The following is a 23717-nucleotide window of genomic DNA, read 5'->3' as shown; positions in this document are numbered from 1 at the left end:
AACTCTGACTTCAGGTTGTTTACATCTATAAATTTCAAACTAGTCCTGGATCCACCATAAATTATGGAAAATTAGCCTCTATTGTTATTAATTTGGAAATTCCATCGTGGTCTGTCCCTAATCACCGAATTGCGGTATTTGGATTGTAACACCTTTATGGGTGCAATTACCAATTAATTATGTTTGAATTTATTTGAATGTGATCCTCAAATTTTCAAGGACAATATAAGTTGCACTTTTTTCCTTCCTTCAAATCCAAGTAATTTATTTAAAAAGAAAAATCTAAGGTGAAAGGATGATAACTTAGGGCATGTTTGGTTTGGCTTTTGGAAGGGCCAAAAAAACTTCTAGAGATGTAGAATTGATTTTGAATGATTTTAAGATGTTTGTTTAGGTAAAAGTAGAATTGATTCCGTCTCCAGAATTGATTATACTAGAAGCTAGAATTTCTAGCTTCTACCTCCAGAATTGATTCTGGATGTTTTTTACACTAAAATTTATTATTCAACTCACTTTTACATAAATGTATCCAAACATAAATCAATTCTACTAAACTCAATTCTGATGAAATCAATTCTACCAAACTCAATTCTGTTAAAATCAATTTTGTCCACCGCCAATCCAAACACACTCTTAATCTAAAATAAAGATCTTAGAACCTAGATCACTCACAAAATTTACATTTATTTATCCTCCTCCAAAACATTAACAAGACGCAAATTCAAAAAATTCAAATAAAATGTCTATCTTTTTATTTTTAGACTAAATTCTTAAAAGACTTTTATTTCATAGATTAAAAATTCATTTTTAATAATAAGTTTCTTGAAAAATAAAATTTGTAATTTTAATCTCATATACTTTTTAAAAATTGTGCTTGATAAATATCTATCACATTTTTTAATTATTTGTAAAATTTGAATATATGAATAACTATTTAAATTTTATTTAAAAATTGTATTTTTTATTATTATTATTATTATTTTATTCACAAAGTAGTAGGTAGATTAAAATATATAAAAAATTATTTTACTTCAAAAAATACTTTATAATGATAAATTAATATTTTAACTTAAGAATCAATTTATAAATCCACACTTGCAACCTCTATATTCTAAGAAAATATTTTTACACTTATGAGAATATGATATGATAGAGACATGATAGGATATAAATCAGGATAAGGATATGATATGATATAGACAGGATAAGGATAAGACTTATCCTATCATGTGTTTGGTTCACACAGGATATCAAATATAATAACATTATATATATATATATATATATATATATATATATATATATATATATATATATTTATACACACTTGTAAAATAATTATATATTTTTAAAATTATTTTGTAAAATATTTTTATAAATTGGTAAAAAAAAACTCATTAATTTTAGTTTTTTTTGAAAAAGATCATGAATTCTATTATATATTAGATAAATAAATTAAAAGTGTGTATATATAATATACAAATGACAAAATTACCCTTTCAAAAAAATATATTTAATTCAATAAAAAATAAAATTAGTATTAAATATTTCAATTTATTAGGTTTTAATTTTCTATAATATATAAAGTTAAAAACAATCAAACATATTTTTCAAAAATTATTTATTAATATTTTAAATTTAATATCAAATTGTTTTTTATTTATAAATGACAAAATTACCCTTGCAAAAAAAAATTAATTCGATAAAAAATAAAATTAGTTTTAAATATTTTAATTTACTAGGTTTTAATTTTTTATAATATATAAAGTTAAAAATTACCCTTACGACAATCATATATATTTTTTAAAATTATTTATTAATTTTTTAATTTAATATCAAATTATATTTTATTTATATCTTGTCATATTTAATTTTTTATTTTAAATTATATTTTATAGAGATAAATTAATAAGTTATTTTCTTATCCTATCCTGCCGGGTTCTAACCCAACTCATATTCAAGATAACAATTTGAACTAGTGAGGCAGGATAGGATAAATTTCAGGATTAATTTATCATATCCTGTTGGTCATCAAACACTAGATTGCAACAGGATATGATACAGATATTTTATCCTATCTGTTATCCTGCGCACCAAACGGACCCTAAGTGTTTTGTTCTGAAATTAGAAATGTTGGTGTAAATCTTTAATGTGGTGATTTGTGTTGCTTCAATCAACAAATTTTCAAAGCATCGACAAATTTACCATCTACCGTGTAAATTAGTTTTTGAGTGATGGATATAGAATGAATTATAAGAAAAATCATTCTATAATTTATTTATTGAGAATCATCTATCAATTCTAGAAACAAACTTCCCTCTAAAATTTAATCGATCTAGAATTGTAGTAATATTTTGGTTGAATTAATTATGGCATTTTTAGCGAAACAGAATAATTGGCGAGTAATATATAAAATGGGCCTAATAGCACTGTTTCCTTTCCTCAAATTTTCTCGGTTTCCTCTAGAAAAGAAACTTTCACCTTCCTTTTCCCGCCGTTTTTTCAAATCAGTTCCCCACCGAGACTCAACGCCGAGAGAGAAAGATGAATGCTCCGACGAAGAAAAAGATCCAACAGAAGTGCAAAATCAGAGGCTATAATATCAAACTCGAAGCCGCTGACGAGATCCTCTCCTTCGTCACTCGTTTTGAACTCACCGAACAAGACGAAGCCATCGATCTCGTCCTCGATCAGCTTGAGCAGGAATCCAGTAACACCTCTCGTCTTGATTCCATTTAACATTTTTGTGTAATCGCAGTCAAATCTACAGTAATCAATGTGGAGCCAGTTCGACGAGTGGTGAACTTGCTATTGGAAGCCGGCGCGGAGGAGGAAACCTTTGAAACCTTCGCTTCATCTTCTTCTTCCGCTATTGTCGTCATTGAGGTGTTCGACGCGTTCTACCAGCAAGTTCTTTTTTCTTTCTTGGTTTTTTGTTTCTGTTGGTAATCCTTGTTTTTTCAAGAATGAATTCATGTATTTTTGTAGATGTTATATGGAGTATCATTGATGTTCTTGCAAGTGCTTTTTCTGTTTTGAGGATTTATTTAGAGAACTCAGGAAGTGGAGAAGATATCTTATAAAAGAGGGTGCTATGCTATTCTATGTAATGTTGTGAAGCAAGTCTAGCTAGGATAATATTTGAACCATTTAGGATTCACTTATTTAAATTTATCTCATATCATAAGCAATTGTGAGACTTTTTAAAAGAGTTTACAGAAACAACTTATGAAATGTCCATAAGTTGTTTTTCAATTTATTTTCCTAAGATTAATCGTTTATGAAAATAAGTAGGTTGTAACTTTATGAAAAGGGAAATAACAGTTTCTTTGTTTCTGTTGGTTTTAGATTTCCTATGACAAAGACAAAAAATATAGAAGCAAAAGCAACATTCTACGTAATTTTATTACCATGATGTTTTCTTATGAATTTTTTTTAAATTAATCAAATTTTTCAAAGAAATTATACAAATAATCAAACTTTCAAATTATTTATGCATATGGTCAATTTTTCAAAAAAATAACACATTGTCACCAACTATGGTGGCCAATGTTTTAAAAATTAGACCGGTCATCAAACCGGTGAGGGTATTGAGTCACTGGTTCATTGGTTGAACCACTGAGTCACTGGTCGAACCGCATGACTAAATCAGATTAAACCGGATAATTCAGTTGAATAAACCGGTCTCTATTGCAATACTATATATTTATTAAATCGGTCAAACCGGATGACTTAGTCTCTAAAAAAATATCACAACACCTACAAAATTTTACAATTTTAAAATATCATAATTTCACGTGTTTATTTTTTACATTCAAATTCTAAATATAATCATCACTCACAACAAAATAATACAAAAATATAAATTTAAATAATTTTTAAACCAAGTCTAATTGCAAACAGGGAAAAAGTTGTTCCAAATAAGGTTTGAATAAAGTCTAATTATATTTTTTATAAAAAAAATTACGAAACGAAGTCATTTTGTTAAAAAAAAAAACATGCATTTGAACCACTGGTTTTCTAAAACCGTCGGTTCACTAATTTTTTTCGATTTTGGCCGATTCTCACCGATTCAATAACATATCTGATCCAGCAATCAAATCAGACCGGTGACCCTTTCGATTTCCGGTCTGACCGGCCAATCGGTCTGATTTTTAAAATATTGATGGTGGCGGCTACTCTCATTTTAGGGGCAAGTAGCCAATGGTAGTGGCCACATCATTAAAAAAATAGGGCACCACTAAGGGACCGAAACCTACTTTTAAGGCCCTCAAAATATGAAACGACCATTTAAAAAATAAATGAGTCTCATAAACTAAAGACCCCTAAAATTCAAGTAGGACCTTGAGTCCCCAGTGGCGGAGCCAGAAATTCTAGGGAGTCCGGACAAAAAATTTTACCTTGATTTTACTAATTTTACACTCTGTTTCTACTAATTTTACCCTTAATTTTGTCTAAATATTTTGCCCGTTATTTTGTCCAAAAATTTTATGCCCTATTTTTTACTAATTTTACCCTTAATTTTGTCTAAAAATTATTAATTTTATCTCAGGTGTTGTTTAAAAAACTAACTATTAAGTGGGGAGAATACAACGAAAGGAGGGGTTGAGCCCGAGCGCGTGCCCGGGCTCGCTGGGCTATAGCTCCGCCCCTGAGTCCCCCCTCATTTCTGCATAGTTTTTTATTTAGACTTCTCAAAAAATATTTTTTATAAAATATGTTTTCTGAAGAAAAAAAATCAATTTTTTATTTTTCAAAAAAAAATCATTTTCTTAATTTTTCGCAAAATTGATATTTTTTATTTTGAAAAAAAAAATGATTTTTATTTTATTTTGGAAATTTTGGTTTTTTTTTTATTTTCGACAAAAATCATAATTGACTTTTTCGGAAACAAATCGACTTTTTCTTATTTTAAAAAAAATCAACTTATTTCTAATATTAGATTCACCTTTGAGAGATGTTTGTTTCATTAATACAAATTCATTTTGAAGAATAATTTTTCGAAAAATTAGAAGTGAAATCATAATCTCATATACTTTCCTAATGACATATTGATAAATACTTAGCAAAGTTCTTAATTTTTTAAAGTAAAATAATATATGAATAGTTATTTAATATTTATTCTCAATTTTATGAGAATTATTTTTATCCATCTATCACTTGAAAATAAAATTATAAGAAAAAATATTTTCTTTTAAAGAATATTACCACTATTAAATTAATATTTTAACTTTAAAATGAATTTATGAATCTATATTAGTAATCTTTATATTTCTAAAAAATATTTGTAACACAATGACACAAATGCCACCTTAGAATTAACTCGTATTAGAATTGTAATTATATTTCTAAACATATTTGTAAGACAATGACACAAATGCCCTCTTAGAATTAACTCGAATTAGAATTGTAAAATTTTGGTGGAATTAGTTATGGGAAATTTTTATTTCACTTCATGGTCTAAAGAAATATTTTTTTGCAATTTCTAAGATATTCCTCCAAAACTGAAAGTATATTTTCGGTGCGAACCATTTATTGTTAAAATTGATTGAAAACCGAAAGTATATTTGCGGTTTAAAATCGATAATATATTTCCGGTTTCTGTTGTTACTAATATCAGAGCCATTTTAGCCGATATATGTCTTTTTAGAGTTGATTGACACATAATAAAAATACAATTACATGTACAATTGGAAGAAAAAAACATAAATTACTGAATAACAAAAAGCTATAGTAGTAGGAGATAAAAAATGTAATCCAAACTTAATAACAAAAATGTATAACCAAATAACAAAAAAATCAACAAAAACTACTGGGTACGGCGGATGATGAGTCGACCTGTCACCCTCAAGGCGTTCCTCCGCTGCCTCCTGTAAAACATAGCATCCTGGGCCTCCGCCATGATGACATCCAAAACACATATAACATTAGATCCATCAGGAAACAAACCTGTATCAATACCATCCCACGCAAGCTCCATGATACGACGACACGTTGGCAACATGTTAGTCGCATGATCGGTCCTAACCTGCTTCTCCTCTAGGATCTCATGATGAACTGGCCTCGGTGGGTTCCCTGGAACATCATATATCATGTATGGATGGGACACCTGGAAGAACCATAACATGTAACTTTGCTCATAGCTCCAGTCGGATGTAGCTGCAGTACTTCTTGCCTCCTCTGGAACAAAATGATTCTCAAAATCATCAAAAAAGCCATTCATATCCCTTAGTCTCACCGTCGGAGGAGCAACTACAGTAGGATCCCGAAGAATAGTCTGGGTGAACCTTTACTGACGCATCACCCACTCAGGTATATAGGCAGCCGTCTTGCGAATCCCTCAATCCAACTAACCCATAAACAACGACACCTCTTTAAATGGTATCGTCTCACGGTGTTCGTCGTATGAAGAGAAGTCTACATCCTCATGTGCCAGCCGATCAATGTACAACCGGAACGACTCTACCACTTGATTCCCTTAGATGGGGTCGCACGCACAGGCACGCGACTTAGCTTCAGTGTAGCCCTCTGCAAGTGACCAACCCGAGACGCGGGGGAAGTGTTGTATGATCAATCCCTGAAATAAGAAAATTAAATAGTTAGTTTTCCGAATTAAAATAATTAACAAAGGCCCTAAAGAAAAAGAAGTTATACCGTCATGAGTGACATGCTGCCGGTTATCCGTTTCGTATTCCACTTAATCCCTTCATCCAACTTCGTATACATGTATACCATGCAAGCAGCCCCTCAATTCCATTGGTAGACCGTCTTAAGATCAGCAAAAAAATTGGAGGTACATGATATCAATGTAAGTGGCAATGGTGTCCACAAAAATCTGTGTGCCAACAATATACAAAAGGTGCACTCTCATAGCATACCTCATGTGCATGGTAACCTGCTCGACATAACCATCAGCCTCTTGTCATGTCGTACCTCACCCTCAAACACCGGAGCCACATAATTGTACCTGGTGTGACCACCTCGGACTTTGTCAATCTCTCCCATGGCATTCTCAGGGATAACTCCCAACATCTCAACCAACATATCCAAAGCCTCATCCTTCATGATCCTCTCATGATCCAAGAATCTCCCATTGATCAGAAGATGCAACATACACACGATGTCGTCAAGTGTGATCGTCATCTCACCATGTGGTATGTGAAACGACAATGTCTCATGGTGCCACCTCTCGACTGAAGCGTTTATCATACATACCCCAGTTGACAATGGTGTATCCACACTTTGCCAAATCTTTCAACCTTGAAAGCAATAAAAGCTCATCAAACCATGGCTCAATTGGTGGTACCAGTTTACTGATTTTCTGCCCCTGGCTAATGACCTTGAGTGTATCACGGTCCTGCATAAATATGTAGACAAATATAATAATCAAACCAAAATTCAAAATTAATAAATAAAATCATAATTTAAAATGTAATAATCAAAGTTCATACATGTCTTCCAGATAAGTCTAGCAACATGGTCAGGGTAAAGAGGAAAAAGGGATAAGTCAGACAGTCCTCCTCCAAAAATCAGGTGCTCGCAGATGCAGGCTATCGTCTGTGATAGAGGCTGGGATGGAGGTTTTGGCTGAGGCTGAGACCGGGCCTCTAGTGTCTCCTGCCTCAAATGATGTAGGTAGAGAGGTACGTCTGCGAGAGGATGGGGGTGGAGAAGGATGGACTAGGGAATCCAGTCTGTTGTGGGAGGCCGAAGTAGTGGGAGTAGCAGGAGGAACACCAGAAGATGAAGTTGTAGCTGGTGCATCCGGTACGACATGTCCAGATGCATGAGGAGGCTGTGTTGCCTGACTCTTTTCTCTCTTCACAAAAGCGTGTTGTGTCTCAATCGAGATGCTCTATCTGTCATTGCTCTTGTAGAAGCACAAAAAATGTTAACTCAATGACCAATGTTGAAAACAAACTTGAAAACACATATAGGAATAAATCGAAAATGTACTTTCGGTTTTGTTCTTGATGAAAAACGTAGTTATATTTTCGGTTTCTGCTGCGATTTCAAAGGTCCATTAATGACACCCACCCCACAAAAGAACTCAATAAAATAGTCATTGATCATTTTAAAGACATGTCTAACACCTTAGTAATGATTTATAATGTTGAAAACAAGCCACAAACCCTAATTCCTAACATATAACACATATTCGAGTGGATTTTACATAAACACTTAAAATTTCAAAATCAACTTACTTGATTGATTGTCGTTGTTTTTTGTTGTTTGATTGTTGTTGGATGCTTGATACACTGGCGCTTGATGCCTTAAAATTGAGAGAGTTTTGAGATAGGGACTGTGTGTTGGTTGTTTTTGAAACTGTAATGAGAGAGGAAGAGACAACGCGCTTTTAGGTGCTCTACAAACCAGAAATATACTTGCAATTCTTTACCATAGTTATATTTCCCGTTAGTTCTAACGTTAATGTCTATTATGGTGTAAATCAAAAATACTTTTCCGATTTTGAAAAATATTTTTAAAATTTCGCGTAATGGATAAAAAAATATTGGGTAAAATATGAATTTAGCATTTCCCGGTGAGTTATACATAAAATGGGCCGAATAGAATAGCACCGTTTCTTCAATTTTTCCCGCTGTTTCGTCCAAAAAGATATTTTCACCTTCATTTTCCCGCCGTTTACTTCATTTCAGTTCACCACCGAGACTCAAACGCAGAGTGAGAAAAAGAGAAAGATGAATGCTCCGACGAAGAAAAAGATTGAAAAGAAGTGCAAAATTAGAGGGTACAATATCAAACTCGAAGCCCTCGACGAGATCCTCTCCTTCGTCACTCGATTCGAACTCACCGAACAAGACGAAGCCACCGATCTCGTCCTCGATCAGCTTGAACACGAATCCAGTAATCTCTCTCTCTCTCTCTCTCTCTCTCTCTCTCTCTCTCTCTCTCTCTCTCTCTCTCTCTCTCTCTCTCTCTCTCTCTCTCTCTCTCTCTCTCTCTCTCTCTCTCTTCATATATCTTTTTCTTCAATTCTCGTTTCAATTTATAATTGATGTAACATTTTTGTGTGCAATCGCAGTCAAATCTACAGTAATCGACGTGGAGCCAGTTCAACGAGTGGTGAACTTGCTACTGGAAGCCGACGAGGCGGGTGAAACCTTTGAAACATTCGCTTCATCTTCTTCTTCGGCTATTGTCATCATTGATGTGTTCGATGTTCCTAGATATAAATATGACGCGATCAGAAGGAATTTCTACCAGTAGGTTTTTGGTTTCTTGAGTCTTTTTTCTTTCTTGGTTTTTTGTTTTTGTTAATGAACATTCCTGCAATTGATCTGTGAATCCTACTTGATTTAGTAAATTAGGGCAAGTGTAATTAGAAGAAAAAATGTTACACGAGTTATCTGGTAATTGAATTTTATTTAGGGCAAATTACCCACGGAAGAAGCTCAGGAAGTCGCGATAAAATATTTACCATTAAAAATAGTAATCTTCTGTTCTTCATTGTTCATATAATTTTTGTTGGGAGTGTGGGGAGCGCTGAAAGTGTCCATGATAACACCACTACATTTGATGGATGTAGGTTTTTATTGTAACTTTGATTTTATGCAAAATAAGAAGAAGCTCAATGAGCATTGAAACATAACCCCAAAGGAATTTGTGTTATGTATTACGCTCTACTTTGCTTATGGATCAGCTAAAAGTTTAACTACTAAAGTAGGATAAGTTAATATTGTTTTACATTGTGTAAGAAACATGTTAATAGTTAAGCTATTTGTCGAAAATTTGTGTTGGCTATTCATACTTGGTTTTGTTTATCATATATCATCAACATTGGACCATGTTTATATTTTGTGGTTATTTTATAGGTACCCAGGAAGCTTATCTCTTCACGGAGATGCAGCAGCCAAATCTGCTTTGTACAGGGATAGATTTCTGTTGTTGTCCCAGAGGCTTTCTCGTCATCAAGATTTTTCAAAACCTGCTTTTGAGTCTGAACTTTCCCAATTCAGGAGTCGTGAGGTACTGCTGAATGCTCTTACTGACTATGAACATTGAATGATGTTGCCAAATGTTTAGCAGTTCCGTGTTTAGTGTTTTTAGGAGGATTAATATATATGTAATGTAACGCTATGCTGTTTTTGTCAGATATCTCCTATCCAATCTCTAGTTGGGCAAAAAGGTAGACGATGGGTAATGGGAGTAATATCTCAGCTGGAGGATGGGCATTTTTATTTGGAAGACCTTACCGCTTCTGTTAAAATCAGTTTATCTGATGCTATATCCTTTTGTGCTTTGACAAATGTTACTTTTATGTTGCCGCAAGAACTCCATAATATTGTTGAATGTTTTATTACATAATTTTGTTGGGAATAAAGCACTAATATATGAGTGTTAAAATAATGCTTGCTTCAGCTAATGAAATGCACTCTTTTAAGTGTCATTATAACCTGTAAATACTTCTTTTTTAGAGTTCCTTTTTGTTTTTTTGCTGGAAATGTCCCATGTCAGGGATGGGTAACGTTGCTTGCATCTTATTAGTTCCCGCCACGTTATGTTAGCATGATAACCTAATTGATTGAAGGATTTGGTACATAGTGTTTAGAATACATTTGACAACTTTAATAGCTCACTTGTGCATAGTTGTCTTTTCATAATTTTGATCAACGTGTTATAACTTGTATAGCTGTTCGAGTTAAGCTAAATACATGATCATTAGTTTCTTTAACTAGCCATACAAGATTACTACGGGATTCTTCTTAGAGAACACCATAGTTGTGGCTGAAGGCGAGATGATATCTGCAGAGGGTATTTTTCAGGTTCTTGTAAACACTTCATTCGTGATATCTGCTCCATGTTCTCTTAATTTTGTAAAACACGTATGTCCAAATATTTCACTACAGTAAACCTGGTTTATCGTGGATGAATTTCACTACAGTAACAGAATTATGACTTCTATTTTGCCTTACTTTAAAGGCCACTTTATTATAATAAGATTACTAATGATTTAGTCACAACTTTTATGTTTAGTTTTGCCTGACAACATCTCTTGATAATCCTATAGTGACTATCAGGAACCCAAGAACTGAATTTCAAAGAAATTGGATTCCTAAGAATGAACACTCTTTATTAAGAAAATAGGAAATAACATGAGAGCAAGCTCTCCTCAAGGGTTTCCCCTTCACAATAGAGTTGCTACTCTAATCACAAATAATTAACAATATTCAACAATCATCAACTATATATTGTATTCTCCTATTTATACAAAATAGCCATATAACAACCTCAACCAACCAACCAACCAACCAACTAACGTCTATAACAACTCTTAACTACTTTAACTACTCTAATAACCACTATTCTACATCCTATCAATTGACCCTTACTCAAAACAACCTTATCCTCAAGGTTGACACATCAAACTATATCTTCTTGTAGGTGTAATACTGTGTAACATGCATAGGCTGCTCCATCCAATCAAAAGCATCCTTAGCCGACTTTTTAGCAAAATGCTTTGGATGAGAAAATCGTGTAGTTCCTAATTTGGTCTGATTACAAAGAATCTTTTACAGTCTTCTATCTTTCTCCTTTCTAAGGGCAGTCTCTTGGAATACAGATGTACAAGGTGATTTTGTCAGCGTCAACCAGGTGGCTGTTGCCTTTAGATTTAAGTCTTGTGGTGTAGGCTCAGGCAGTAATTTAAACCCAACGCTCTCCACCATCTCTAAATTCTGATCTTGACATTTTTATAACGAAAAATGGGTTATTTATGTGTCCATTGATGTCTCCCGATGTCGGACATTTCTAAGGGAATTGACCCGCTTAGAACCTGGATCTTTGAAGGACTCGACGGCAACGATGAAACCTGATTTGACAGTAGCAATGGAATTGGATTTGATTGCGTCAATGGAATTGGATTTAACAGCGGCAATGGAATCGATTTAACAGCGGCAATGGAATTAGAATGCTCAGGGTTCCAAGGAGGAATTACGATTCTGCCATTTACGACTGAAAATGACCCATTATTTTAGATCTTTTTTGTCCCTCTTCATCATATCACAATGAATATACTCCCCTTTCTTGTTTCTTCTTCTCTAGTATCTTCACCAATTGCTTCACTTTATCTATGAGGTTTTCTCTCTCCTTTTGCACTTCTTGCTTCAAGGTTAAAAATTCTTCAACAACACAAGTTGCCATAGCCTGTTCTGAATCTCAGGATTAGATTTGAAGAGAACGTCACCCTGTTTGAATTCGGGTCCTCTCGACACCAAGAACTGACTCAACACATGGCTTCTCCATACATGCTCTTGAAAGCCCATTGTAATTGATCGAACTCGTCAATTGCTTGCTCCTCAAAAATCTTTTCCGCCCTTGTAAGCCACCCAATGGGGGTCTATCCCTTTAAAACTTGGCAAATTCACCCTTTGAGATGCCTCCATCTCCAAGAACACTGACACTTCTCGAAGATCCGGTAGGTTGGACCAATTGTTAGGAACCCAAGAATTGGATTTCTAAGAATGATCACTCTTTACTAAGAAAATAGAAAATAACATGAGAGCAAGCTCTCCTCAAGGGTTTCCCCTTCACAATAGAGTTGCTACTCTATTCACAAATGATTAAACAATATTCAATGATCATCAACTCTACATTGTATTCTCCTATTTCTACAAATAGACATATAACAAGCTCAACTAACCAACCAACTAACTAACATGTTATTTAACTTTATTTGTGAGTTACCGATAGTTGTGGAATAAGGGTACTTGTATAAGAGAAAAAGGTAGTGCATGAATCTAAGTGGATTTGTAGTCTTGCTTGGGTTCAGAAGGAACGAAATCACTTGTGTGCATTAGTTCTTTTTATGCTTTAGGAATCTAACTTGGTACCCCGAAGTTTACAGTACTGACACCCCCTATGCGCCAACTACTTGTGCTAGTCTTTGGTTGTACTTGTGTGCAGTAGTTGGGCACATTGTATGAAAATCATTGTGTATAATGTATATGGTCTTCCAAGAAGTCAGGCTTATAGTTCTTTATTAATCTTTTAGAGGGAGAGTTAAAGTCAAAGATTAATATGTTTGAGACAAGAAAGCAATGGTTTATCAAATTTATGATTATGAGTTTAAAATTTAATAATGTATTCGAATTTCACATATATATGTGATATGTCTCGGAAGCCTCAAACCTGAAAATTATAGGTTTTGTACTTATAAGTTCAAAGTTTTGCTATTTAATATGTATTTTTTTTTTTTTGCATGTGGCTCATTTTACTAGCCTTTTTCCATCTTCTCTTCCATATCTGAATAATTGGTGCATTTTTTTCCTGCAGATTTATTCATGTGGATTTCCCCCACCAGAGGATAGAGATAAATCACTTCAAGTGCTTGCAGGCCATGACTTTTTCGGTGGTGGTACTTTTACAAAAGAAGAAACGGTATCCTTATTACTCCCCTCCTCAAATTTACTATTTAATAGTCACATGTATATTTATTGGTCTGTACTCCATGAAAATTAATTGTCCTTTACCTATACCATAGATCAGACAGGAAGAGATGGAGAAAAGAGCAGTCAATGACATGTTTGTCATACTATCTGATATTTTTGTAGACAAAGAAGAGGTAATTTGAAATGTAAATTTCTTTTTCTTTTTTTCTTTTCACTTTCTCACTTTTATAAAAGTGTAGCTTGATGTATTGATGTTGTTTCGCCGTAGAGAAGTCTATGGGAAAGCTGGAGATTGTTCTTGATGGTTTTGAGAGTGAGGAAGTCGTTCCTTCCTTATTTGTTTTCATGGGAGACTTCTGTTCTGTGCCATATAGCCAAGCATCAGGCCCTTTCTCAATCCTAAGGTGAGTTCCACCTGCACTGTTATACTGATAATTTATAACTATGAAACTTGAAACACTGAATCACATTAGGTTACGACGTTACGTGTCAATAATTATAATTAGTTCAAACATTTCATTTTCTATTGCTTAAGCAGAATAGTTTATTGTTATGTGAAGATATTAGGGACTTTGATATGCAGGTTGCAGTTTGGCAGGCTAGGGAAAATTATTGCAGCCCGTCCAAGGTTAAAGGAGAACAGCCGATTTCTTTTCATTCCAGGTCCTGGTGATATAGGTATTATATTAAATTGATGATTTCTTATGCTTCTCACTTTCATCCACTAGCATGATATATCATTTTCAGTGTATTTTCAGGTCCTTCAACAGTCCTTCCTAGGTGTAGATTACCTAAATGTTTAACTGAGGAGCTCCAAAAGTATATTCCCGATGCCATATTTTCAAGCAATCCATGCAGGTTAACATTATATTTAAATAGGATTGCACGGGACATCTTCATCATCTATACTTTTGTGTTTTCTAGTTGCTATGGAAACTGATTGTTCGTACAAACTCATACCTATTTGGCTACAGGGTAAAATTCTATACACAAGAAATTGTGTTTTTCCGGCAGGATCAGCTGTATCGCATGAGTCGTTCTTCTCTAGTGCCACCTTCTGTGACAGAAACTACTGATCCTTTTCAGCATGTAATTTGTCTCTTATCTGTGTTTTCTGCTTAATTAATTATTACCTTTTGGATTTTAGAAAAGCAAAAATTCATTGGCTGTGTTTAAATTGCAGTTTGTTGCCACCATAACCCACCAGAGTCATCTCTGTCCACTACCTCTAACTAAACAGCCCATCATATGGAATTATGACCATGGCCTTGATTTATATCCAACTCCGCACACGGTACTGTTTATACTGAATTTTTTTTCTTTCCTTTTTGTATAATCTAACAGTGTCTTTTATCTTCACTTTCTGTTCTACTTGGTATTTGACATCTCAATATCTTGAAATAATTTGGTCTAACCATTCATGATGTGATGACAGTAATATGATCTTGTTTTACCTCTCTACTCATACCTTGGAAATAATGTTCTGATGCTGATTCTGCTGTTGTGATTGCAGATTGTCTTGGGAGAGAGAAGTCCACAGAAGGCTTTTAAATACACAGGAACCACTTGTTTTAATACTGGATCCTTCTCGATGGATAGCACATTTGTAGTGTACCGTCCTTGCTCTCAGGAAGTTGAATTGTCATCCTTGTGAACTGAATATGGTTCTTTTTGGTTCTCATCCACTAATTATCAGCATGTCGAATGTGCCTGCTTCACTGTTATTTTATTTATCATATATAAAACCGATGGAATGAATGGAGTGGGGATCTGGTATTGCTGCTTTTTGGGAGGGTTGAAGTCACAGCTATCTTGTTTTTATGCAACTTAATGACTTTTTCAAGCTGTGATAATTGTTGGTATAGGAAGAATGTTCCTAGTCTAGTTGAGGAGGTAGTCTATTTTTAATTTAGATGATATTTACAAGGTTATTCATGTAAAATAATATCAGAAAAACTGTATTTTTGAATAGTGCAATACTACAATTATTATTGAATTATCAACGAAGCCTTTCCTGATTTAGTAAGAGATGTCAAATACTAGTATCAAAGATGCTAACTTGTCAAATTCATCAATTTTCATAACCGCCATTAGATTTGGTTTTTGATTTAACCGGATCAAAATCGGATGATCACAACCATCGTGACTGCATGATTGCGTGAAAGAGTTACAGCAGCAGGGAGTCTATTTTCCAAAGCTTGATACTATTATTGTTGAGGCTCATCAGTCATTGCAAGACCATAACCAGAAAGCTTTTGGATCACTAGATGGTAATAAAAGTGCTTGTGCAGATATTCTAAACCACTTGTTATGTGAAGAGCAATCTTCATTGTCATATGCAGTTGAGTTTTAGATGATTCATTTTGCGTCAACTCTTTAACAATAAATCTCAAATTCTCATTAATTATCTATTAAATTTAAGGACATATTCTACATCTTCAATTTCTTCATAAACAAAAAGAACACAGCCAAGATTAACATAATTGACGGCAAAAGAATTAACCTCATAAATCCTAACCAAAAATATGTTTTTGATAGCAACATAATTATCAAAAGCATTTCACACTTCAGTGTGTATAGCAACACATTCAAAGAAGTTATCCAGTCCATGAAAAATTTCTCTTACCTACATAACGTAACATTAAAGCAAATATATTTGATTTTGGTCCCTATTTAAAATCAATTTTGTTAACACTTAATTCTTCCATTTTTATGGAAAATTCTTATAATCTACTTGAATATATTACAATATTGGTGTTTAGTTAATGTAATGATTCTGCATATTATTGTGACTTTCTATTACTCATTCATACCATGGCAAAAATTTTCTTCTAGATTAATCTATGATAGTTTACAGGAGTCCCAAGATTACATAAAAAAAAAGCACATACTTATGTACTCAAAACACACAAACTGACCACTAGTAGGATAGTAACAAAGCTAAATTTAGTTGGTTAAGATATGACAGAGCAGAAGCAGCCCAAAACAGGTTGGCAGAAGTAAAATCAACAGGCTTGCTATCAATAATCTGTAACAATCTGATCAAGACCCGAAATTTAATCTTAAACACCATCCATCCAACAATGGTTTTGTTGTCCAGATGCCGAATCCAGCAGTGCTGCATGTAACGAAAGAAACACTTCATATCTCTAGCACGACGAAACACCAGTCAAAGCTGTTAGAGGAAAAATGAGTCCAAACATAAAACTTCATCGATTACTTTGCAGTGAATGTTACGGGACATATATGACACGTCTTCAATTTATAAATGGCACCCCAGACACAACTTGTTGGGCATACTCAACATACTGCATTCCAAAAAACTGTCTCAAAAAGTATTCCTCATATGGTATCCTACTATTGAAAAACTTCCAAACAACAACCGCAAATCCAATAGTTGATAAAGGATTACAGAGCATTATTTGAGTGCTAACAGACCAAATGAAGAAACCACAGTACCCTGGATGGCGAATAAATTTATAAATACCATGTGTAACCAAATGGTGACGTTCGTCAGGACGAATCCTTATCATATGAGTAAACGATTGCCCTGCTGTTATTATTGCCCCTTTCCTTATAATTTCACCTATCACAACCAGTACCAATCCTATATCACTGATAACCCAATATTCCTTTAACTCAGGAAAGAAAGTAACCTCAATTAAATATTCTAGCAATGATAATACCATTGCTAAAAGATAGTGTTTGCTAATCAAAAGGGACTTCAGAGTTACACTTGATTTTCCATGAATGAAGGCGGCTAGAAAATATTCTGAAACGTGAAAGAAGATAACTGCAATGAACATTTGAGACAATTGTCTGCAAGCAGTGTAGCTTAAGATTTCTGTCATTTTTGCCAAATAAAAACAGGTTTCTCTTGTTTTAAGCCACGGAAAGACTTGGTAGCTTAAATCATCTAAGATATAAGCCAGACCTGCAAAAGATGCAAAATTAGAACTCGAAATCCTATATAATACTCCAAATTGAATGTGTATAAGGCGTAAACCATTAACACTAGCATAGTTTTAAATTGCAATCCCCATCTGCAATTGTGGCCACAATATTGTTAATGCGATAGTCTCCTGCATCAGACCATAATTGTAGTGTGATTTGAAATCACGCGTCATTCCACATTAGTAACCGTATCAGACAACTTCGCTCAGGTTTCTTCAAATATTTTCATCAAAACTTAAAATTTAGAACTCAAAATTCATTTTACTTTAGAAACATCTTTAACATTTTTAATCAAGCTCTTCTCAATCAAAACAACAACCACAATGCGCATCGCAGAAAACATAATAACCACAATCGCAACACCCCACAGCCGCAATGCGGATAACAGCCACAACAATGGCCACCATCGCAAGACCTCGCAACTGCAACCGCATCGGTGACCACAACCGCAATTTTAAACCACGAACACCAGTATTCAATAAAATCCAATATCTCAAATTACTACTTGTGTGTCCATGTCATGGTTGTGATAATGATAAGACAATCAAAAGTTCTAAAATGCAGAGTTTCATTTTCTACCAAATGTTATAAAAATTAAACCCGGTTATGATTCCGTGAAGGCATTGGATCAACATTTGAACCAATATTATCGGTAACGCTGGGATTCTATACTGCGTTTCTTTTTGCAGGGACGCAAGTCGCGGTGGAATTGTATCCTCGCGCGTTACAGGAAAGAGGAACGAAAATTCAATCTTAGTTACAAAAAAAGAAAGAAAAGAAAACCTGAATGGAGTTTCTCAATGTTGTTGAGAGAGGTGACGATCAACTCCGGTTGCGTTTTCCGACAAGTTCAGCAGGATTCCAAATTGGTTGATTTAGGGTTTTCTTTCGTGAATAAACGCTGATTTAGTTTTTTTTTTTTTTTTAATTTTAAAAATGTAAAACTTTTTTTATTCAAAATATTTATTCTTATTTTTGGTTTTGGTGAATGATGGTCCACTTTAAAAGCAAGGAGATTGGGCTTGAGATTATTATTATTATTTTTAATTTAGGGAATTGCGTAAAGTGCTATGTGGACTGCTACGACGTCTTCGTGAAAAACTAAAAATACTCCATGGTTTTAGATACGTATCTTCGGATACACCACAAATATATTAGTTCTTGAATCAGGTCTTAAATCTAGGCAAAAAATATTACGAAGATGAATTTTTGTCTATCTTCAGAGATGAATCTCCAAACACTGTTTAATAAAAAAAGGACGCTGTACCCTTTATCCTTCCACACTTTTTAAAACTCTATCTGAAACTCTCAACCTCTCAACCTCTCAACTCTCATAATCTCTCGACTCACATTCTCTCAAAATCATTCAACTCACTACAAATCTTCTTCCATCAACATCAAATCGATCAAAGCTCATGCAACATGCATCAGTTTGGAGAGAAAAATCTCAAGCCTCGCAGGCACATATTATTTCTAGGCAACTTGTTGTAGTGACGTCATTTTCGGGGCTCGTGCATATCCGACTTCGTCTTCTCGTAGAAGACATGTGTCACCTACTGAGACACAACAGGCACCCAACTCTCTGCACCAGGCACCTGAGGCTCCGCAATGGTTAGGAGGAGGCCCGTCTGACTTATCGCTTTTTCCTCTATACCCGAACCATACTCCCAAACATGTTTGGGATAGAGAGGTAAACCATACAAATAAAATGAGAAATATTTATTTTTTCATCTTACTTTGAAAAACATGTATAATGATGATTTACTTTTCTATAGTGCCGTGATGTTTTAAAATTCATCAACTATAGCCAAAAGGTTACAAGTCTAAACCTAATGAGTTATGGTTTCAGGATGTGATGCAACTATCTGGGTTGAGAGACATGTGCACAGTCAATTATGTTACGGTTAACCATGGTAATATGTCCGAGTTTGTAGAGAGATGACACTCAGAGATGTCATCATTTCATTTTCAACATGTGAGATGTCTATCATAAAGGACAATGACTCGTGCCTCATCTTCTGATCAGGGGGAGTCTTTTTGACCATGGTAGGATTAACAGAGATGAGGCCCTGGTGATGTTGGTAGCCTATCTAAGAGCTGACCTAGAGGAAGTTGTGAGGGAGTTAGAAGCCACTCGAGGGGCACATGATAGGTTTCGATTCCTTGAGAGGTTGTATACACAACAGCTGCATAATGCAGAGCTGGTCGAGGATATACCATGTGCTTCTGCATTCATTTTGCTCAGAAAGAACCAGGCGACGCTCCATATATAGTGTATCTTGACCGCATGGTAGCAAAGGATATACACTTCAACGCGTACGTCGATCACCGTCAGACGCGTCCCTTGTATGACATTGCCTTCTACTCTGGACGGTTGGCTTGCGGTTCACGTTTGACGTATCCCCATCTGCATGAGCGCGTTATATGGAAATTCAACTACATGCAATTATTCCCAGAGACCCTTCAGTGTCTTGTCCTCTCGCTAAGACATGTAGAGATATGGATACCATGTTTGATGATTATCTTTATCATATGGTATCGTATGAGGCACATAGTACCATAGCTCCTAGTGATTGAAGTGTTGTACACGACTACATCTGATGGTATTTCAAGATATCACATTCGTATATGACACCTGATGCTCTAGGAGATCCACCTAGGCTAACTCATCAGAAGATACTCGAGGATGAGCAAGCTAGGGCTGATCATGTTGTTTTCTAGATGTCGTTGTATTATGGAGATTGGGCAAACATGTATATATAAATGGATCTTTTTGGATGGTTTTGAGGTGTGGGACATTCTAGATGCCATGATGGGGGAGGCACGGGAGGCACTGCAGTATACGAGGCAACGTAGGAACATGGGGCCCTAGTTCGTCATACGCATGAATATATAATATTTGTATTAAGAGCACCATTATTGGTTCTATTTTATTTTGACTCCATTGTGTAATATATATATATATATATATATATATATATATATATATATATATATATATATATATATATATATATATATATATATATATATATATATATATATATATATATATATATATATACACGTCGTTTTGACTTGAGTATGTGGTTTACTTTATACAAAATCGAAAAATGATATTTTAACTATAATATATGGTCAAATTCATCAGAGCATCTCTAAATCAAAGAAAAAAATTACTATTTGACGTAATTTTGGAGATGAATCTTTGGGTTATTTATGGAATGCATACAAAGATGCATCTTCGGAAATATTTATGTCAAAAAAAGGCGTTCTACTGAGGTGTACATGGAGTGGTTCTAGAGATGTATCTCTCCAATAACTTTTTGCATAATTGGGGTGAAGCTCAGTTTGATTGTGTTTGAGTGAGACATACGGTGCGTCCAGAGATCCTTCTCTAGAACCAGAGGGGAATTTTCGAATTTTCATAGGATGCTTTTCCACTACATAGGGTGGGATTAGCAATTCCCAAAATTTAAGGGGTTGTTCAGTATATCTATTTCTCTCGAACTTTATGAAGGTTTGAAAATATTTTTTTTTGGAAGTTAATTTTAGAGTGCACCATGGGAAATGTTGTTCAATACAAATACACAACAAATGTCCAAAGGAGCAAGTCTGAATATTAACTTTCAGACACATCATCCAGACAGTAATCTCCGAATACACACTTAATACAACACATACACTTTTCCCTCCCCATTCAGAAAGTTTGAAAAATAAGAGCAAATATCGTAACTCTCAATTTTTCGTGAGCACTATTATCTTTTATCCAAATTTTTTCAATTCTCACTCTTATTCATTCAAACTAACTTTGCTAATTAATTCTGGACATTCTTCGCATTATGTTGCAACATTTGATGAATATTCAACGACTTTAATATCTTCACATTCTCACATTACTTGTTAGTATGATACATTGATTTTCATTTTAGTTTTGATTTAATGTATATTATTTTCATTGCATTCGTTCTTTCTAGGGCTGCTTATTTGTTTTGTGATTTTGTTGGATTTACGGGTTAAGACATCCTACCCGGAAAATCCTTAAAGCTAACCCATCTCCATGAAAAATACAAGATATTTGCTATGACCTCGTCGAAGCTAAAATTCCCATTGTCAAAAACCATTGTATTCCTCATATTCCAAATACACCAAATTAAAGCTATCCATATTATGTTAAGTTTAGCTTTAGAGTTGGTGTTCTTCTCCTTTTCTTGAATGCACCCAAAGCTCTTAAACTCCTCATAAGAAAGCTTAACATCATTACTCAACCACAAATAAATTCTATTCCATACCGCTTTTGTAACATTGCAATGGTAGAAAATATGGTCCAAGGATTCCGGGTGACAATTGCAAAAAGGGCAATCAAAGGAAGTAAGATAGGACACACCTCTATTGCCAAGTTGCACTTTAACCGGGAGTCTATTGGTGAGGAATCTCCACGCGAAAATCTTGGTCTTTGCCGGAATGGTTGTCTTCCAAATAACTTCCAACAACTTGATAGTGGATGTGGGCCAAGCTATGTCCTTTGCATTAGACACCAAGTGCGAAACACTAGACACCGAGAAATCTCCGTTTGTATTTAGCTTCCAATGGAATTCGTCCGTTGCCAATATGTCCGACACTACCCCTTGAAGGTTCAAATTCAAGTCCCTAAACTCGTCTCCGATGACCATGCCCATTGCGGAATGAGCGGTCGAAACCGAAGTGTTAATGACATCCGCTCCAAGTATGCTTTCCAAATTCCACGTAATTCCACCTTGATTAAAAGTGAGGAGATCTCTCACCACACAAAGGTTGTTTGTTATACAATCGAACAAGTGCGGGTAGGTAACTCTAAGCGGTTGATCATCCATCCAACAACTATGCCAAAAAAGAATATTATTACCATTTTTGAACACACATTTGACCCAATCGTTGAAACCTTCACCCATTTCGTCCTCTTTGAGATTGTTGAGAACATGTCCCTCCACCATCTAGAGTCATCCTGATTTAAAAGATCCTTGCTAGAAGCTAACACTTTTATTTTCGGGTTGTGGTATCGCAAGAGAAGAAAACGACTCCAAATTGCCGTATCCTCCTTTAAAATTCTCCACTTCCATTTGAGAAAACTCTTTCCCATCTTTGTTGATTTTGAGATCAATCCACCCGTAGACACTCTTGTTCCACCAAGCTAACCGGTTTTTGAGAGTTTTCAACTTTTCGACCAAGCAATAATCACCTCTTCCTTTTACCACTATCTTCTTCCATTCCTCCTCCACAAAAGTATCAAAGTCCTCATGTTTGAACCACAAATTATTGAACTTGAAAGGTTTAGGACCCCAATCATTTCTGTTGTCTTTCAACCAAATAGGCGCGTGATCGGACACCTCCCTCTCGCCTATATATTGTCCCTCCACCTTCCAATCTTCAACAAAACAATCCGATAATAGGAACCTATCGATCCTACTCATGGATTTGCCATTATTTTTAATCCAAGTAAACTTGCCTCCTATAGTAGGAAGATCCACCAACTCCATTTCTTCTATGAACTCTTTGAAAAACATTATCTCCCTCCTATAGCTACGACTTGACGTCCCTATTCTTTCTTCTATAGAGGTGACGACATTAAAATCTCCTCCTATGCACCAAGATCCTTGTATGTTATTATTTTTGAACTCACATAACCTATCCCATGACCTCTTCCTCGTGAGAGTGTCACAAGAAGCATACACATTCACAAAATAAATTGTTTTCCCTTCCTTCTCCACACAAAGGCCTAAGAAACCCTCTCCTCTAAAGCTGAAATTAAGGTTATAGAAATCCTTCTTCCACATCGTGAGAATGCCTCCCGACGCCCCGTTGGCATCCAAGTGCGACCACTCTACTTAATTATCTCCCCACATTTCTTTCACCACATTAAGATCCATGCCACTCAACTTTGTTTCTTGAATAAAGCAAATATCTACTTCTCCTCTTTGGATGTGATAGCCAACTCTCTTCCTCTTGGCCCGACTTCCTCCTCCTCTTAAATTTAAGAAAAAAATTATCATGAGGAAGGTTGATTGTTTATCCCCGTTGTCGCCACGTTCCCTTTGGTAACAAAATTGAAAACTTTAAGTTCTCATATGATAACATACTTTAAGTTTTCATATGATAACATAGCATATTTATAAATATAATCGCCTTTATCTATTTTAAAAAGCACACATATGAAAACTTAAAGTATGTTATCTTCTCAACCCAAAATATTTGATACCATAACAAAATTGATTGTGAAAGTCTTTTTATATATCCTTTTTGGAGAGAATAAAACAAAAGAACAAGAATTAAACATGTTTTACAACATACTATAGTCTAATTTATTGGTATATGATA

At 34.7% G+C, this 23717-nt stretch overlaps 3 protein-coding genes across 3 annotated transcripts; 1 reads left to right on the top strand and 2 right to left on the bottom strand.

Moving 5' to 3' along the window:
• The first annotated feature begins 8602 nt into the window (after positions 1-8602).
• Positions 8603-15571, top strand: LOC131639683 (DNA polymerase epsilon subunit B-like). Its single transcript, XM_058910157.1, has 13 exons — positions 8603-8865; positions 9044-9224; positions 9834-9987; positions 10114-10246; positions 10705-10784; positions 13294-13398; positions 13502-13582; positions 13683-13813; positions 13993-14087; positions 14168-14267; positions 14384-14498; positions 14593-14703; positions 14923-15571. Exons 1-13 carry the CDS (start codon positions 8700-8702, stop codon positions 15061-15063), a joined length of 1593 nt encoding a protein of 530 aa, XP_058766140.1. The 5' UTR covers positions 8603-8699; the 3' UTR covers positions 15064-15571.
• A 490-nt stretch (positions 15572-16061) lies between these two features.
• On the bottom strand, positions 16062-18302 carry LOC131639677 (protein-S-isoprenylcysteine O-methyltransferase A-like). Its single transcript, XM_058910153.1, has 2 exons — positions 18147-18302; positions 16062-17343 (listed from the first exon to the last, which is right to left on the bottom strand). Exon 2 carries the CDS (start codon positions 17258-17260, stop codon positions 16667-16669), a length of 594 nt encoding a protein of 197 aa, XP_058766136.1. The 5' UTR covers positions 17261-17343; positions 18147-18302; the 3' UTR covers positions 16062-16666.
• Positions 18303-21379: 3077 nt separating this feature from the next.
• On the bottom strand, positions 21380-22336 carry LOC131639679 (uncharacterized). Its single transcript, XM_058910154.1, has one exon. It carries the CDS (start codon positions 22334-22336, stop codon positions 21380-21382), a length of 957 nt encoding a protein of 318 aa, XP_058766137.1.
• Positions 22337-23717: the final 1381 nt, after the last annotated feature.

Source organism: Vicia villosa, unplaced genomic scaffold (assembly GCF_029867415.1).
Source record: "Vicia villosa cultivar HV-30 ecotype Madison, WI unplaced genomic scaffold, Vvil1.0 ctg.002741F_1_1, whole genome shotgun sequence".
Taxonomy (NCBI): Eukaryota; Viridiplantae; Streptophyta; class Magnoliopsida; order Fabales; family Fabaceae; genus Vicia; species Vicia villosa.
Note: the sequence above shows the minus strand (reverse complement) of the source record. Positions and strands in the feature narration are given on the sequence as shown.